This window comes from Aphanomyces astaci (genome assembly GCF_000520075.1).
Source record: "Aphanomyces astaci strain APO3 unplaced genomic scaffold supercont1.14, whole genome shotgun sequence".
Classification (NCBI taxonomy): Eukaryota; Oomycota; class Saprolegniomycetes; order Saprolegniales; family Verrucalvaceae; genus Aphanomyces; species Aphanomyces astaci.
In genome coordinates, this window is record NW_009798277.1 from 552,532 (window position 1) to 570,544 (window position 18,013).

At 48.2% G+C, this 18,013-nt stretch overlaps 5 protein-coding genes across 5 annotated transcripts; 2 read left to right on the plus strand and 3 right to left on the minus strand.

The window, feature by feature from the left end:
• Positions 1–3,524: 3,524 nt before the first annotated feature.
• Positions 3,525–5,513, minus strand: H257_06963 (hypothetical protein). Its single transcript, XM_009832360.1, has 5 exons — positions 5,295–5,513; positions 4,984–5,212; positions 4,618–4,908; positions 4,062–4,569; positions 3,525–3,965 (listed from the first exon to the last, which is right to left on the minus strand). The coding sequence occupies exons 1-5, from the start codon at positions 5,489–5,491 to the stop codon at positions 3,622–3,624; spliced, it is 1,569 nt and encodes a 522-aa protein (XP_009830662.1). The 5' UTR covers positions 5,492–5,513; the 3' UTR covers positions 3,525–3,621.
• A 3,705-nt stretch (positions 5,514–9,218) lies between these two features.
• H257_06964 (hypothetical protein) lies at positions 9,219–10,703 on the minus strand. Its single transcript, XM_009832361.1, has 2 exons — positions 9,773–10,703; positions 9,219–9,719 (listed from the first exon to the last, which is right to left on the minus strand). The coding sequence occupies exons 1-2, from the start codon at positions 10,542–10,544 to the stop codon at positions 9,430–9,432; spliced, it is 1,062 nt and encodes a 353-aa protein (XP_009830663.1). The 5' UTR covers positions 10,545–10,703; the 3' UTR covers positions 9,219–9,429.
• Positions 10,704–11,111: 408 nt separating this feature from the next.
• Positions 11,112–12,321, plus strand: H257_06965 (hypothetical protein). The gene has a single exon (XM_009832362.1). It carries the CDS (start codon positions 11,427–11,429, stop codon positions 11,940–11,942), a length of 516 nt encoding a protein of 171 aa, XP_009830664.1. The 5' UTR covers positions 11,112–11,426; the 3' UTR covers positions 11,943–12,321.
• Positions 12,322–13,307: 986 nt separating this feature from the next.
• H257_06966 (hypothetical protein) lies at positions 13,308–16,066 on the minus strand (the record flags this gene model as incomplete). Its single annotated transcript, XM_009832363.1, has 6 exons — positions 13,308–13,982; positions 14,035–14,150; positions 14,619–15,003; positions 15,070–15,279; positions 15,330–15,653; positions 15,695–16,066. The coding sequence occupies 6 exons, from the start codon at positions 16,064–16,066 to the stop codon at positions 13,308–13,310; spliced, it is 2,082 nt and encodes a 693-aa protein (XP_009830665.1).
• Positions 16,067–17,223: 1,157 nt separating this feature from the next.
• H257_06967 (hypothetical protein) lies at positions 17,224–17,965 on the plus strand (the record flags this gene model as incomplete). Its single annotated transcript, XM_009832364.1, has 3 exons — positions 17,224–17,420; positions 17,478–17,889; positions 17,951–17,965. The coding sequence occupies 3 exons, from the start codon at positions 17,224–17,226 to the stop codon at positions 17,963–17,965; spliced, it is 624 nt and encodes a 207-aa protein (XP_009830666.1).
• Positions 17,966–18,013: the final 48 nt, after the last annotated feature.

The window sequence follows — 18,013 nt, forward strand, 5'->3', positions numbered from 1 at the left end:
CTCGCAGCTGCTGGCGTCGTTACCGCGGCCTTCGGCTTCTGGGCGCGATCTTTTGAGTTCTTCGCCATTGCTCTCAGTTCCGTAGGTCACTGGAACTAAAGTATACTTTTTGTTGTTTCCCACGCCAGTGCCAACACAAACAACCAAATGGGGGAGTGCCGACTCCCTGCAAACCACACACTTGATTGACTTGATGTTACCACGGCACCACGGCGTTGCAGAACCAAGAGTGAGATTCTGGCAGTTGGCTGGGACAGGTGTTCTGTTTTCTACGTCCTAGTAATACTAGTAATAATACTAGTAATACTATGCCTTTTCGTGTCGGTTCGCCAAGGTCGGCACCCGGTGGCCTCGGTTGAGGACCACCTGTGTCATGGCGGGACTTGGATTAAGTCGCCCACCACAACATGAAGTTATCTTAAACTGCTTTTTTAACTGGAAGTACCGTACTTTACGACTCAATGTTGAGTGTGGTACTCCGTTGCGCGTAGCCAGTTTCTGTTCCGATGTTTTTAACTTTGATTGGCAATTCGAATGCGTTGTGGGGAGTATGTGTTTTCGCGACTTGTATGCGTTTTCCATCGAGTAAAACCGAATCGGACGAAATGGAGCATGAATGGCCGAATTCAATAACGTTTTAAGGTATTTCGTTACAAACGATAATTCGTCAAAACAAGTAGACACTCCTAATTGTATCCTAAAGTTTGTGATACATCTGACACCTTGATCAACTCGACGTTGATGGACTCAGCATAAGCTGCCACGCTGGAGAAGAAGCGGTCGATGGTTTCCGCCGCAGTGTGGGAGTCCCGGTATTACAAGATAACATGCTTCTGCTCGTACGTGTACCTCGAGTATTTGTACACTTTGGGCTTGCGCCGCGTGGGTCGAGGCATGTCGTCAAATTTTCTGTGGGTGGGTGTGGTGTTTCAGATTTCAAAACCCTTCGTTCAAATTGTTATTTTCAAATATCGCGCCACTACGTGGATATAATATATAAAAGGGTATGTATATCTGGTGCGATCACCAATGGAGCAAATCAAAATTTTAGAGATTGCCAAACGGTGTACCACACTCAACATTGAGTCGTAAAATACGGTAGTAGAATACCATGGTTTTCCTTCAAATTGCACTGACAGTGAATTATTTCAATTTTGGGCAAGAAAAATGCATGAAATATTGTCAAAATGACAGGGGCCCGATTTGTCATAAAAACGTTCGCTTACTTCACTCATATAAGGCTTATAACAAACACACAAGGACTTAAATGGAGAGTTAGATCTTACTGAGTTGTGACGAGTAAATGTTGGAGAGTGATGTTGTGTCGATCGATGGAGAAGTGCCTGTCTTAGGCAAGTCGCTTGATGAAACTTGGTCATCCAATAAAACGATGCTCATCGTAATTATATCCAATCACCGAATTTGGCCCACCGAAAAAGTGCGCCACATAAGCCGAGAGTCGTGTCACCAAGCTGTGGAAATGGGTAGTATCCCGATAATCAGTTGTTTATACGGAACAATGGTGCTCATGGATTGGTTCAAAAATCTAAAATATCGCTCCCTGATTGGCCATGACAGAATACCTTGCAAATTTAGTTTTGCACTTTCACTATAAAGTAACACAGGCTATTTGGTCGTGGGTTCTATCAAGGTCATGGGAATGGTTATAGCAGATTTAATATATTATAGTGTGCATTTCACCCACTTTTGGACTTGTGAGTCCTTTCGCCAAATAGTAGCATTCCAATCCATTTGATCTAATTTAAGCTTGTACAAACTATGCAATATAAAGATTGGGGATGTACGTGGTTTTGCCCAAGGAGAAGGGTCTGGGCGAATTAAGCGTTTGGATTGGCAGCAATTCACCAGAACGTGTTATGATTGGCTTAGGCGATTCTTTAATAATGCGCTCCAGTTTCGAATCGATTAGACAATACTATTACAGTAATAACTACTACTTGAAGTAGTAATTAGCACCTACAGTACAGTGTCACAAGTGGGGTGTTGATTTTTCAACGACACATTTTCGTTCAAATTGTTAGAAAGCCCCTACCACCGGTAGATATGCACCACGTCAATAACCATTTCAAGTGTAATGTGATGAACTAATATTCGATAATGTTACAATAAGTAGTATTATTAATAGTACTTACTACGTAGTACTGTATTAATACATACTACAGTACGTACGTAGGATGTAGAATCGTTGAAATTGTTTTACAGTCAGTTTAGGGCCCGTCTGGATGCCACCACCATATTATGGGATATTGGAATATTGAATAAAAAACATTTTTCGACATTGCAGGAAATTCTTGGGTTTCAAGATCCAAGAATGATTTTGGGTGGTGTGTCTGGATGCCATAGAATTAAAGAAAGTTCGGAAATGAAGAGCCAATCAGAGGATAGCGCAGAGCCGCAGAGGACTTCGTCCACCCAGAGAGGACCACTGAGGATGGACGTCCTCTTTGGTGACTTGTGGACAAAGGCGAGGTACCGGTAGTGGTACTCCATCTGTCTGGCGAAGAGTTCTTTGGCCAGGCGGCGACGTAGGAAGGCAATCACGATGGCCTTTCTCATTCCGAAATGTCCTGAGCCATCGACGTAGGAAGGCAATCACGATGGCCTTTCTCATTCCGAAATGTCCTGTCAATTCAACGCGCACTGTCAATATCGTCAAAATATTCTACTCATGAGTAGAATATTATTTCTTGTGGTTTTCACGATATTTCTGATAAATTTATGGAATATAACTTGGTCCAGAAATGGCATGCAGACACGCCAAATTGAAGTCGCTGATATTCTTGAATATTTTGCAAAATTATCGCGATATTTCTCAATAAAAGTGGTATCCAGACGGGGCCTGAGAAAGAAGTTTTGTACAGTAATAACTTCTTCCATCTTCCCAAACGGCCCCTACGTTACAATAATACTTCAAGTACTTTACTGTTAATACATTTACTGTAAGGTAACGCATCGAAATCCCGAACAGCATCGAAATCGCGAACAGTGTCAATTTTGACGACCAATTAATGACTTCCCTTGGAGGCCGATCAAATTCTATTGGCTATGATTATATTCACCACTCCATGTTGGCACAATCAAATTCAATCTAATTGAATTCTGTCATTAAAATGGTGTCGAATATAATGATTTTCATTGACGTTTTGAATTTAACATCCAGATTAAAATTGGCGGTGTTATTTTGCAAATTTTTATAGCATCATACTTAACACAAGACATTTGAGTGTTCGCGATTTCGGAATTCTTGAAGTTCCCATCTCGGCGTGAATGGGGTGATAATAATTTTCGTCCAAATCGCGAAACTCATTCAATTGTGCTGGAAATGGCACATTAAAATGGAGCTTGAATTATATTTTCTTTGGGTACCCTCAGATTTTCTCAGAGTAGTCTAGTTTCTCCAGGACATCAACTTGAATGGACAGGTCAAATTTTCGGCAAAAAGTGTTCGAGATTTCGATGCGTTACCTTACATGGTATTATTTCTTGAAAACGCTGTATTGCAACCCAATGAGCCTACTATTCACCATGAATAGTACTATTAATAGTATTCTGTATTGATCCTGGCAACTCCATGTTAAACTTATACAACGCCCATCCAAGTTAGACGTCTCGGAGGTGGTTGCCTTGCCGAGGCGCACTGCGCATGCGGCGCAGACCAACGAACACGATGAACACTGCCACGGGGACCAAGTACAAGGCGAAAAACGATAGATCGGGGGTGAAGAGCTGCCCTTCCGCCTTGTGGTGGAGGCCAATCACGGGGGCCGTCGAAGTACTTGCGTCGTCCGCGTCTGTCTGCATGACTTGGATGGGGGGCAACGTAGTGGTGGTAGTGGTCGGGGGTCGAGTAGTAGTAGTGGTCACCACGGGTTTGGGTTGTTTGAACGATTCAAAGCCATACGTTTTCTTCATCCAGTGCTCTACTTGCTCCATGCGCCACTTATCTAAGCCATAAACACCCTCTTAGATAAAACGCTCCTTGTGGTGGTTTGCATCCAGCGTATCTGACGATTATATATCCCCAAGTAACCAACCCTCACCTTCGACGCCGCACGTTGGACACTTGTCTGGCTTGGGCCATTGAAAATGTCGAATGCGTTTGTTCACAGCATTGTGCATCGTCCATAGCCACATGTACAGCGCCTTGGGTTTATTCACCTCGTTGTCGAGCTTCTCGACCAGTTCCAGCGTGTTGTACGCGAGAAAATGCTTGCGACACGGTAAACAAGTGAGAAAGTTCTTGACGAACCGACGAATGGCAGTCACGACGGCCATCGCAAGCTCGTCGCTTGCGCCCGGCCCAACCATCATTGTCATAAGGTGGAACATTGTCCACTGGCCACACGTGTACAGTTCGCACGCGTAATACGCCGTCCCATATCCTTCAAACAACGTCGGCAAGAGCTCCCATTCTTCGGGGTCGTAAATCGACTTGGTGTATTCTTTGTGCATCATCGCAGTGTGGTTTTGCCAGCCGTGAAAAATCACTCGCCACTTGGCCTGGGTGAGCACGGCTACGGGCGCGACTTGCTTGTACAGGTTGGCCAGCTACGTGATATGAGATTCAACTGGTTAAGCAACAAGTGGGGCGTGTACCAGGTGACGGTATGCCTCGCCTGGAAACGTGAGCGACACAACGCGAAGCCACTCCTTGAGCGCGTCCAACTCGATGTCTTCCAGCGTCGAGCGCCCCGTGAACACGCTCTCGCGCATGCCAAAGACAAACGCCGACGCCGCATCTAGCACGCGGGTGGTCGCATTGGATGGGAGTGTCGACTCTTCCCACAACGGACGGAGGGTGGTCGTGCCAGGTGGCGACGACGTTGTGGCTTCGACGGGCCAGGACCCGGTGGCATTGAACACTTGTTCGCGGAACAGTTGCGCCACCTAACGATGCAGGGATAGCGCGTTCGTCCGCGTCAGGAGGACGATGGATGTGAAGCATTTATGACAACTACTTACGAGACCAAACACTTCGTCCCTCGTGTGCTCGCCGACGGCGCGTTTGTTTTCAAAGTTCATGTTGTTGTCAAAATTCCACAGACCCAGCGTGGGGAAACCCTTGATTTTGTAGACCGCGCATTGCTCCCAGTCCATGCAGCTCATGGCGCCAACATTGATGATGTTGAGCGGTTTGTAATGCGCCGCGATCTCTGTGAAGATGGGCACAAACTGCTTGCAATGGGGACAGCTACACGTACCCTCAAGTATCAGCGTCACTGCCTCACGTGGTGACGAAAGGCATGCGACTGTCAGCTAGAGTAACTACGTACTATGGATGGTAAAAGTCGATCAACCACGGTTTGCCATCCAACGGGGCGTCGCGGATAAGTTGATTGTAATTGTGGTCCGTGAGGTACGTGACGTTCGGGTGGTCTTCCTTGAAGAGCGGCGTTGGGTCCAGGCGGCCCTTGGCGTCGGCCAAGCTGGCTACGGCGGCGACCAAGGCTACAAAGAGGAGCGCAAGCATGTCGATGGAAATATTAATTCTGATCTGTGCCGGAGAATATTTGGGTGTCGCTCTGACCAATCAATGGTCGTTATTTTGAAGATCCGGATAAAAACGTTGTTTCAAAATAGACAAACATTTCATTTCGCATCTAGTACATCCGGAATTCGACTTCAAAATGCACTCAAAATTAGGAGTAATCGACAAACCACAGTATCCAATGAAATTTATCAAATAAATACATTATGACCAATCAAATGGCAGGTGTATCCGGTGCTTCTCTATTTCAGAGAGTACAAAAGGGATACATCGTCAAGCGTTCGCCGCTAAGTACTTTCCACAAATGCTCGACGCCACCCGCGGTAATGGAGAAACGGATGGTAGATACGTATTGTCAAATCGATTCGAAAGTGGAGCCGTCAGCAGAATCGAATGTCCTAAGAGAATGGATTGAAGAACCGCCTGAAGTCAACCAAGGCACGCCATGTCTAGTTTCTGCCAATCCAAACGTTTCACCCCACCGCATTGGGCAAAACCACATACACACTAATCGTTGTATTTTATAGTTTGTGCCAGCTTAAATGAGATAATTGATTTGGAATGCTATTTGGCGAAATGACACAAATCCAAATTTGGGTGAAATGCACAATATCACATGCGATCCGATATCTTCGTCAGACGGACATTCTGCAATACTGTGGCATCATTGTATCAGACAGGATTCTTAGAGAGAGAATACAAGTGTATATTTCACGTGAAGCAAGGTCTCGACGATTTGAAAACACCAAATTTACATTTACCAGTTTTAGCTTGAAAGCACAACAAATACCATAACGTTTGTGTTTGTATTAACGTTACAGTGATTTTGCAAATAAGTACTACGTAGTACAGTATTCCGAAGTACTGGTACTGTACTCCAGTATGCTTACAGTACTGTAATTGGAATAATGATAATCCAAAACTCAATTAACCCACTCCGATGGACGATTAACATTCTTGAGGATACTGTACAGTATACCCAATCACCGAATTTATCCCACTGCATCCCCGTGCATCTGTAGAACGAAACGACTAACCCTGAAAAACGTTCAATAAATATGAACGGTTTTCAGTCCCTGCCGAACGGTATCCAGATTTATTGAACATTTTCCCATACTGTAGTTACCGAACGAAACGATCCAGTGAGACATTTTGGTGCACCCACTGGAAATTTCAGTGTGCACCTCTGCATGTTCCAACGAGTGCAGTTGGCTACGTACAGTAGCCACGGCGTCAGCGCGTGAAAGTATTGGGTAAGAAAATGCTTGGGTACAGGTAGATGGGGAATACGGTACAGTACCTCTGTGTCGTCTTCAACATCTGTGGCACAGTATCCTTGACAAGCATGCATCCTGTCCATGATGAGTACTCACAGTTAAGTACTTCGAAGTAATTAATAATTTTAGGATATTAATATCTGTGGGACTTGGAACAGCCTGTTCCAAGTAGAATTCGAAAATCGCGAATAACGGGGTGACAAAATACAGTATTTCTCCCATTTTGTTGCCATTTTACGGCCATGATTGATTGGACATAAATCGTGTCCTGAAAATGCAAAGTGATTGGACAACGTAGTATTGAACCAAGGGCTTTCACTGGCTCCCGTGGTTAAGGTCCAAGCCGAGCTCCGTCGTTGCGCTTAACACCCAACGGGGTCGACCGTGAGATCTCTAGTCACTACTTCAGTATCGCCAGTCGCCTACACGTATGAGCTGGTGACTGCGCTCCCGCACTGTGGTTATCTGTGTTCGTGTCGGCCCTCAATATTCAACCTCAGAGAGCGTAGGATCAATAATTGGCTGGTGAGGGGTTTAATTTCAGCCAGTAGTTTGGCCCGGTGATGGGTTGTCAAAAATGGGACGAAATGGGGTCTTTTGAAAAGTAAGAGTTGGGGAGCGTTTTGATTGGATATTGCCCATTTTCAATTCATTTTACTGGACTAGAATTGTTGGATCATTTCATGGGCGAATTCCCTTGTGGAAAGTTATTCTATGATCACTACTGGTAAATAAGGCCTTTACTGTACTCCCTCCGTGTCACTATAAGTGCGCACTCAGAAAAATAAAGTATACCTCCTCGTATAAAAATACAAAACACTCCAAGATCCTATAATGATCATGCATTTATAAAGGTGTAACGATACAACTGTCCAATCATAACAATCAAAATTCATGTCTCAGGACCAATCACGCGTCGTACCGTGGCGGGGTGGCAGTTGTACTTGGCTGCGAGTGTTTGACTGAGGCCATTGGGAAGCCTGACCAAGTAGCTGCTGTTGCTGTGCAGGAGCACTTCACGGAGTATGGCCTCGCGCTCGCTGTTCGTCAGGTTGCGCTATTTGACGGTCATTCCTGAATGTCTGTCATTCTGAGTGTTTGTTTTATATAAAGTATTTTATTGATGTATTGAAATCATCACAGCGACTTCATTTCGCTGAATTTCCCGCTCGAAGTTGGACCAAATCGGGGGTTTTGACAGTGGCTTTCGAATGGTCCAATCAGAGCGACTAATTTTGAACCCAAGAGAGCGCCAAACATAAGTTCAGCCCCAAAAATCCCTATCATAGGACATTTTCGTCAAGATATCACCCACCAGACCTATGCTATCCGGAAGTATTTTAATCTAAATTAATATACAAAAGTACTGCTCAACATAGTCAAATAAAGTACAGCATGCAATCTTTATAATAATTCCCATTCAATTTACACTGATGGCCAACGAAGGCACACCTTGATGGAGGAGAGCGCCGCCATCGTTCGTACGGCGAGGCGCTGCTCAACAGCTTCCGCGGCGGCGCGTTTTCCGCCGTCCTCAATGTCACGTTGTTCGTGGCGGGCGTGAGCATTCAACACGTGCTGCTGCATGCCGCGTTCACGCCAACGAGATCGGCGCCGATCTCGTCGGCAAGGTCGAGCAGGGCATCCCCGAACACGACCCGCGCAACCCGTCGGTGATTGCCGACTTGGTTGGGGACATGGTCGTCGACTACTTCGGGGGCACCGCCGACGTGTTTCTTTGAGAGCGTCGCGATTGAGATCATCGGCGCCACTTCCCTCGACAAGGAAGGTGCCATCGAGTCACCCGTGTCGTTTGTGTCCTCCATCGGCATCTTGTGCGTGACCGAGCCCGGACCAACCGAGTCGGACCCGCTGACCATGCTCAAACGCAGGTACTCGATCACATTCTTGTTGGCGCTGGCGGGGTTAGCCCTGTCCACGCCGTGGCTGCTTTTCGCGTCTGCCGCGCCCGGCGCGTGGTTGTTGCACTTTTCCCTCGACACTGGTGACCTAGTTCTCTCTTTTATGCCAGTGTCATCACAATGATGTTGGCAGTACGCTTAATCTCTACCAGTATACTGTAATGAAGCTCCACGTAGCAGTAGGTAATGCGAAATCTCACGAGTTTCGCGTCATCGTAGGCTCGTATTACTACTAGCGCACCCCCTATGCTATAAAGGTTAACGAGTTCGCTCTATAATAGAATGCGACGAGTTGCGGAAACGGTTAGTTGATGTAAATGCACTCATTATCACTTTCACAGTTCCTGTTCGTTCCGCGCATAAAAGTCTGACGGGTGGGGAAAATGAAACTTATCGGTGGAATCAGCATAAGCCTCTCATTTATCCGAACACTATCCGTATAAAGCCTGGTCAAAAGTCCCAACCGGTGGAGATGCTCTTATGCTGGTGTTTGTCTTTTGTGAGTCGGAATGAATAGGATATTGTGGGTGAGCCACACCATCATATATGTAACGTTAGTTGTTTTACACAAGGGCTGATCAAGTGCACACCAGCTACACTGTACTGTGGTATTGTACAGGAAGGAGCTGTGAGGTTTGCTTTTAAACCGTGCCGCTTGATTCTGTAAGCTATATACATTATATACTTACGTGATTTCAGATTAGGTGTCGTGGTCCTGTACTCAATCCTCCGGTTGCGGGGTTGGGCGGGACAACGGCACCAGCTTCACGATGGCATGACGAGGCGGCGCATCCTCGGCACTTTCGTCGAACGTCTTGAGCTCGCCTCCGCCAGCGATTTTCTCGTCTTGCACGGCCTGACCGTGTCGCAAGTACACGCTGCCCTTGCCATCCATGGCGACGCTGCACGTGATCGCGGCCACGTTGATGCGTGCACTTCCAGTGCTGCCCACGTTGATGTCCAGAGCGTTGCACGTGCCCTCTGCGCCAGTACAACGCACGCTGCCATGTCCTACCAAGTCCGAATCAACAACCTATGCAGGTGTACACTTAAGGGCAACGAACCTTGCACTTGCACGACGACGGAGCCAGCGTCCAGCTGCGCGGTAGCGTCCACTGCCACACTCCCGTACCCCGAGGTCGTCAACGCAACGTGATGTGACGTCATCGCATGGGCACGGACGTCCACGTGGCCACTTTTCGTGCCGTGGAGATCGATAAAATCCGTGACCTTGACTGGCCCTTGCACATCCACCGTCGTGTGGCCGGCCGCGCCCGCGACGGTCACATGGCTAGCAGATACACTGGACGACGCCGCGACCACTGTCGAACCCGACGCGATGGTCTGCACATCCACGTCGTACGCGACCACAATGTCGTGGCACGACAGCTGGAGCAGCCCCGCGCCACCTTGGCGCAAGTGCAAACTGCCCGCGCGGAGGTCCGTGTCGTCGACGAGCAGCGACCCTGGTCCCGTCGTCGCAATGGTCAAGTTGGCGTCCACCGAACGGCGAAACGTGTGGGGGTGAATGGCCACCGTATCTGGTCCCGAGTAGAGCACGACGTCCAGTGACTCGCGGGGCATGTGGATTTCAACAGTGAAGTCGTGGTCCACGGCGTACCCGTCCGCCCACGTGAGCACAAGGGTATGGCCTTCTTCGTGCACACGAAACGCTTCGGCGGCGCCGGACGAGGCACTCTGCAGCACCACCGACGTCGTGTTGATGGGGCTGTGCTGGGTAGCGGCAAAGACCGACACGTTGCCGAGCTCTAGCGTGAGGTGCGAGATGACCGCGAGCGAATCAAACTCCCGACGGAACCAAGGACTTGTGGGCATGATGCTGATGATGATGATAGAGGATTGGCAATGCACGTTGACAAATGGGATCGTTGTCGTCGGTACAAACTACTACTACATGTGTACAGTTTCCACGTAAGCTTAGCACCGTCGTCGTCGGTGACAAGTGAATCTTGTGCAGATTTTACACAGGGGACAAAGACATGACGTGGGTGGAACAACACGGATTGGGCCGTCGCTCACCGAGGGGATTGGAATGGGGTACTTTGCGTGAAGTTCCGTCGTGCGGGCGGGCGCGCAGTTCCCAACGCGTGAAACCATGCGTACTGCTGCATTCAACGTGGTTTCAATGCTGGCTCCACTTGACAGTGCTGCCGTTGCGGCTGTACGTACTTAGGGTACCAACCAAGAACTAGACTCACACTATTAACCCACCAAAGTCCTTGAAGACTTCATCATGAAGTGTACTACTTTTCTTGACGTACCGGTGTTCTTTGGGAAAATTCAGCAAATTACCGGTATAAGTATCAATCTTGTCGAGCCTATGTGACCTAAAAGTTGCCACGACCGTCGAAGTACAGTCTATGAACCCAAGACTACTGTATTGCAACACTTTCTTGAGCTACATACCAGGTAGCTATCGGTAGCTCCCTACCGAAGCATCGATGGACGTTGGCGTAGGGACAGGCATGGCCTCCGTTTGGTACGGCACTTGCATGTGCACAAGTGTGAGAGGTCGGGCTCAACCCTACCCTACGACCTGCGACGCCACGTTATCCATCTGGCTCAAGTAGACGCTTCAACTGCCGGTGATCTTGACTTGAGCCATAGCAGTGGACATGAGATCGTCGACGTCACTACGATCCCGACCCGGTGATGGTCACGTCGTGACGGTCCGTCGAGCCTGTGCCGATCACTTGGATGCGCCCAGAGCCAGCCATAGTCGCGGCATTCCATTGGCTGAGTGTGTTGATTTCGATCTACCCAGCTCCCGCGACCTGGTTAAGCAAGTGGGGGGTACTTAGGGCATTCGGGGCAACGGTCACACCGCCTGACGCACTCATGTTCACATTGACGTTGTCGAGGACATTCAAATCGACGCCACCGCGATGTACGTGTGCCCCGACCCACAGCCTTTGGCACCCAAGTGGCTGGCGGTTGCAGTGGTGCCCACAACGAGCGCGACGCCTCCCGAGCCCACGACTTCAGTTTAGATCGACCCTGCCACCGCCACATCCGAACAATCCAGTTGAACGCGGCCAGAGCCGGTTTGGTATAGTGACAGGTTGGCGACTTCGACGGGTCCGTCTTGGACCAGCAGCGCCCCCGAGCCTCGGGATTGCAGGCACAGTTTTCACAGCTCCTCTTCGCTTGAGCACGCCAGGATACACTGCCGCCACGCCGGGCGAAGCCAACACGACCGACGTAATGGACTGAGCTGGGGGCATGCACTTCGACATAGTAACGACCGCCGACATGCGAGGCCTTCCACTTAGGACGTCGGCGCTTTCGTTGACTAGAAACGCACTAGCCAGCCCAATGCAGCACTATGGTGGGGACTTTGGCAGTCTTGGCTTGGGCAAACTCGTAAATGGCGCTTGTTCGGAGCTGCAGGGCGGCGGACACGACAGCCGTTGCTTCGAACGTCCATTCCAACCAAGGTGCTGACGAGCGTATGGCAATTTCAAAACTGAGGCCATTTCAAGTGTCTGGCTGCATTATTGGGCGGGGGTAAAATGACTTAGAGCAATCAAAAATAATACTAACATTACGTAGTACTAGTACGTTTAACTGTAACAATACCTTTTCTCCCTGATCCAATTTGCTGAATTCACTGTCAGCAGCATCCGCCGAACAGGTTAACCCCGCAGGAACAAAATCACAACGGCCATCACATTGCAAGTACTTTGAGATCGTCCAGGCATCGTATATCGTTATGTGGGAACAATGGTCATATCCTTATCCCAGCACCAGATTTTGTCACTATCATAGGTCCGTACAGTTGAATATGCAAGGCTGGTTACGCAAGAGCGCGCTACTACGTAGCAAGGGTGACGCTTGACATTTACTTTTAAAAGTGCTTTGCATTTCGAATCACCATCATTCCGAGCCGTCATTCCCGCCAGGCAGTATACACCTACGTGGAGGACACGACATACTAAAATCAAGGTAGTTGCTTAGACTGCTAATATGCCATTAATTGGTCACGACCAAAAGTACTCCAAGCTTACTTCGTCGTGAGTCATATAAGATCAACTATAGCTGTCTATATTATACGAAATTACCTTTACCTTCGAATAAAATTTGACGACCTAGTACAACCAACGTTGGAGGATCTCACGGTGTTTCGCGTGAACTTGCGAAGCTGATTTCCAACCTAACGTTACTACAGTGCTGGACAAAAAGGGTTAGTACACTTGATTTTTACTTGTATTTTTTTCAATATTTGTCCAATCAACACGCGGTAAGGATCAGCTTCATCCAATCAAAGAGACGAATACGTTGGTATGTTTATATTACAGGCACGTTGTATACGTGCTGAGTAATGTTAAAAAAGTTCGAACGATTGGTTTTTGGACTGGACAAAAAACATAGGTACAGAATATTTAAACTCACGGCAAACACAAAGTTTTGATCTTTCGTTCGTGAAATTTTACCTCAGTAAATAGTACAACATCCTTGTCCACTCAGGACATCGATGCACCTAAACTTCATGGAAGCTACAAGTTTTAACAAGTACGATCGATCGATGGCGTCCCACTGACGCAAAATCTCGTCTTTCAGGTCAGCAACCGTTGCGAATTACCTCCCATTTGCATAGACCTTACGGGCTAAGTACCCCCAAAGGTTCGCGATCGGTTTGAGGTCCGGAGAAAGCGACGGCCAGCTCAAAACGTCGACTCCAATGTCAGCCAAAAACGCGGTGGTCTCTTTGCTGGCGTGGATGCTCGCATTATCTTGTTGAAACAAGAAATCCTCGACATGAGCGGCATGGGCAAAGGTAACCATGAAGTTAGCCACGGTGTCACAGTAGGCAAACGAGTCTTGGCAGCCAAAAAGGATCGCGAGTGACGTGCGGCCCTTGGACGAAAATCCACCCCAGCTCATCACACTGCCGCCGCCGTTTTGGCGACTCAAAAACGTCTGATCTTCCTTCCGAAGATCGTGCCAGTAATACTGGAGGCCATCAGGACCATCCAGGTTGAATTGTTTCTCATCTGAAAAGATCACGTTGTCCCATTTTGGGCCAAAGTCGACATGCTCTTTGGCCCAGTCGACTCGCGCTTGTTTGTGGACATTGGTCAGACGCGGGGTGGTCTTTCTCTTCTTGTATATGAAGGGCTTGGAGCGCTGAAGCACTCGACGCAATGTCCGCGCAGTGAAGGTCGTGTTGGACCTTGGACGAGCTACTCCTTCCTTCTGATGCTTCTCGGAGCACACGACAAACGTCACGCGCTTCCAGTTTGAGAGGCCGTCCTGGAATGGGCTTCGTTCCGTAGGTGTCGGAGTTCTTGTTGAAGTTGGCGACGGCTCCCTTTGACAAGAAGAGCTCGGCGGCAATCTTCCGAATGGGCCATTTTGCCTTGCGAAAGGCAATGATCGACCCACGCTCGTGCAGGGTTAAACGCTCGCCTTGTGCCATGTCTAATGCATGCATGCATGAGTGTTATTGACTATGCATATTTCGAGCTATCATACACGTCTATCGCAGGTAGCTGGACGATCGATGAGAGCTTGCAACCGCGTAAATGGACTGTGTACCTATGTTTTTTGTCCAGTCCAAAAACCAATCGTTCGAACTTTTTTAACATTACTCAGCACGTATTCAACGTGCCTGTAATATAAACATATTAACGTACCGTGTAATAGATGTCCTTCCAGGTAGGTGATATTTCACAGCCCAACGACATTTGGGTGTTAATATAAATATCTCCTTCCAGGTATACAAAATTCAAGTACAATGAAAATACAACAAGCACGTCATTCTAGTAAAGGTCCATCTATATATTTATAGATACAGGTATTCTAGATTTACAGTATTAATTTTCAGTTCAGTAAATACAAACTCCAATACATTTTAAAACCAGAATTACAATTCATGATTAGTAGTACTTTCTATATCGTCCGTCGGATCAATTGTGTCATCCACAGCAGAATTCGCAACGAGTTCCGATAATATATCGGCAGGAACCGTAGTTTCGACAGTTTCGTCCACTGCTTCATCTTGATGGACAATCTTGCATTTCGCAAATCCGTTGGTGATGATGGCTTCCGACAATCCAAACCACGCGTCTGTAATCCATTGTACCAGTGTAGGATGTTTCGGAGCTTGCAGCTTGAACGTCGAGTTCTGAGACTTGCTATTCTTGACTTGGCGCCGAATACTGTCGATCCACATCTTCCGTAGTTGAGACTTCATAGGCCGAATCCAGGCCACGTCTGCTGGTTGGCACATCCATGTAAACCGGGGAGGGATCTTCTCCAGCACGACATTTAACTCCGCAGCACAGGCAACCACCTCGTCGGTGAAATGTGCAGAAAAGTCGTCCTAAAGCAACAACACTTTCTTCGTCGCACGGTCCGGGCGCTCAGCAAAGTGGTAACGAAGGAAGTCCACCCCGATGAGTGAGTTCCACCACGCAGTGGGGTTCCCGTAGATGCGACACTGGAACCGATTCTGTAGGTGCTCGACGTCCTTCCACAGTTGTTTGCCGAATCCTTGACGAAGCGTCAGGATTTCTTGCACGACCGCTTTGATCTTGGAAGCAGGTGTCTTCAACACCAAGACAAGGGGTACTTCTTGCCGGTCGAGTCGGCCATAACCATGGCCGTTGCGCGGTCCTTTGATTTGCCTCCACACTTGATCCACACCGTGTTGTCGCCGCGAGCACTGAGCGTCTTGGTCGGTAGGTACTCATAGTGCACACCCGTCTGGTCAGCATTATAGATCACGTCGATGTCATTGTCGCGGACCACCTGGGCTACACGTGCCGAGAAAGTTGCCAGCGCCGCGTCGCCGTCTCCTTGTGTGTCTTGACCTTGCCGTGTCCGCGCGCGCAACGAGAGCCGAAAGCGTCTTTTAAAGCCTTCGAGCCACGACCAACTGGCAACGAACGCGCTTTCATCCAAGCCGACGGCGATCGCCGTCTCCAACCCATGATTTGGATCATTTGTGGGGTCACTGGTACCCCGTCCTTGCGCATTGAGTGGACCCACACGGCGATCTGCTCTTCCGACTCCTTGGGCAATGTAGTGGCCATCCCAAGCTCACGTGAACACAAGTGTTTAGAAGTACGTGGATTTGTTGCTTTAACCTTAATGTGAGCACGGTGCTTGAGCCAAGCGTATACCTTCTTTCGAGTTGTGTCGAGTGGAGGGCCCCGCAGGTGAGGAAAGTGCTTCAGGAGGGTGGCTGCCATACCCATCTCGTCGAAACTATCGATAACAGCTTGCTTCTTCTTGAACGAGACGTGCACGTTGCGAAACTTCTTGGGAGGCTTCTTGGGGCCCTCCTTCACACGTGGTCGACCAGGAGGCCTTGCCGGTGGAGTGACATCCATTTTGAAAGGAGTAGAATGACGTGACTGGTTCCCACACGACTGAAACAATCGCGCGCGCAATAAACCTCCCAAAACTAATTTTGAATACATGTATTAGAATAAAGAGGGTATTAATAATTAGAGGATATATTGCCGCGCAAGGTTATCCTGTTAAATTTATTGTCCATGGTCTACATCAAAATATCAATACATACAGGAACCTGGAAGGAGATAAACCACCTGGAAGGACATCTATTACACGTTATTCGTCTCTTTGAGTGGATGAAGCTGATCCTTAACGCGTGTCGATTGGACAAATATTGAAAAAAATACAAGTAAAAATCAAGTGTACTAACCCTTTATGTCCAGCACTCTGTAGTACTTCGAAAAGAAAAGATAGATCATTCGGTGAAGTGAGAAGCTTAGATCCGCGCTCTCGTACGGCCGCGCTTGCGCAGACGGCCTCCCGGGCGCTCGGGGCCAACGTAAAGCTTGGTCACTACTTTAGGTTTCATCCCACAACTTCATCCCTTGTCATCCAAATGTCATCCACATGTCATCCACGCTTTTAATTCAACAATTATATTGTATTAACCATAGCATACAAAGTTGGTATTAATATTCAATGCTGTCCCGTAAGTCTTAAGTACTACATATTAATAGAGCCCATTAATTGACCGCTCCTACGACGACCTAAGCCCTTTGCACCCATTTTGGGCTGTTTACATTGGCTATAATTCATTTTTCTCAGATTTTGAGAGCGATACAAACTCCAAGTTAAGGTACTTGGTCGTTGAACAGGCCTCGTCTGGGAGCGGCACGGCCTACGGCCTACCTGCCGCTTTTCCCGACGAGAGGAAAAGATAGGAAGTCCCCGTGGGGCAGGATGGCGTCGCGCCACAGCGCTCGCTTTGGTGCGAGTCGCTCTACACTCTATCTACGCTACGTTACGTATAAGGCCCAGTTCGAAGTAAAACTATATATATTGATGAAAAGGAGTGCGAAGTACTCGTCGTCTCCGGGTCGTCCTCGGAGGTAAATTTAAACTCCAATCTTATTGGTCAGAAGAAAAAGGCAAAATTTTTTTGTCACCGGATGATAGACCAGTAATGAGACCCATGATTGGACGTAGATTCGCCAATGGCGACATTCGTCGTGATAAACCACCACTTTTGAAGATGACTCGTCCGACCAAGACGCTCAAGGCAAAGACACCCACGAAAAAAGACCTTCAGGAACAAGTCCGGCTCCTCCAAGAAGCCATGCATGGAACTGTCGGCGTTGAAGCCGCCGCGTGTGCAGATCAGGTGGTTCAAGTCACGTTGCCACCGACCTTTTACAGTGATGATATGGTGGTTACTTTGCTCGAGCTCCGGTACGGCCGCTTCAAGGAGACTTTTAGCAAGTGCAACTAAAATCAAAAGAAGTGCAGTTTGTGGGAACGTCTGCGCCTGCAGTTCAACATTATTGTTGGAGGAGACAACGCTGTCACAACAACGTCGTTGAAGAACAAGGAGTACGACATCCGTGCCAAGTACAAGGCTATTCACATCAAGGAAGCTGCGACGGGGAACGACTCCGACATCCCTATCGACTATCCCGTTTACTGGGATGACATGGTTGCAGCGTTTGGGGACATGCGAGGATTAGGCGACGTCGAGTTTGGAGATGATGTTCCATTCCCAACAGAAAACAGTGGTCAAGCAGACAAGCGCAAGGCGGTGGATGACTTGGAGAGCCAGCGACAACAACGATCCAAATCCAAGGTTGACATTGGTGCCGGTCTGGTGTCCTTGGGCGATGCGTTGGCTAAAGGACTAGTCGATGCTGCTGCATTTCGTTCGGTTCCGGACTCGAGCATTGCTACAGTGGCGACATTATTGGCGGAAACGAAGGAAATATTAGTTTCAACAGGTGTGATGAACGAAAGGACTATTGCGGCCTTAGAGCGTGGAAATGAAATTCAAG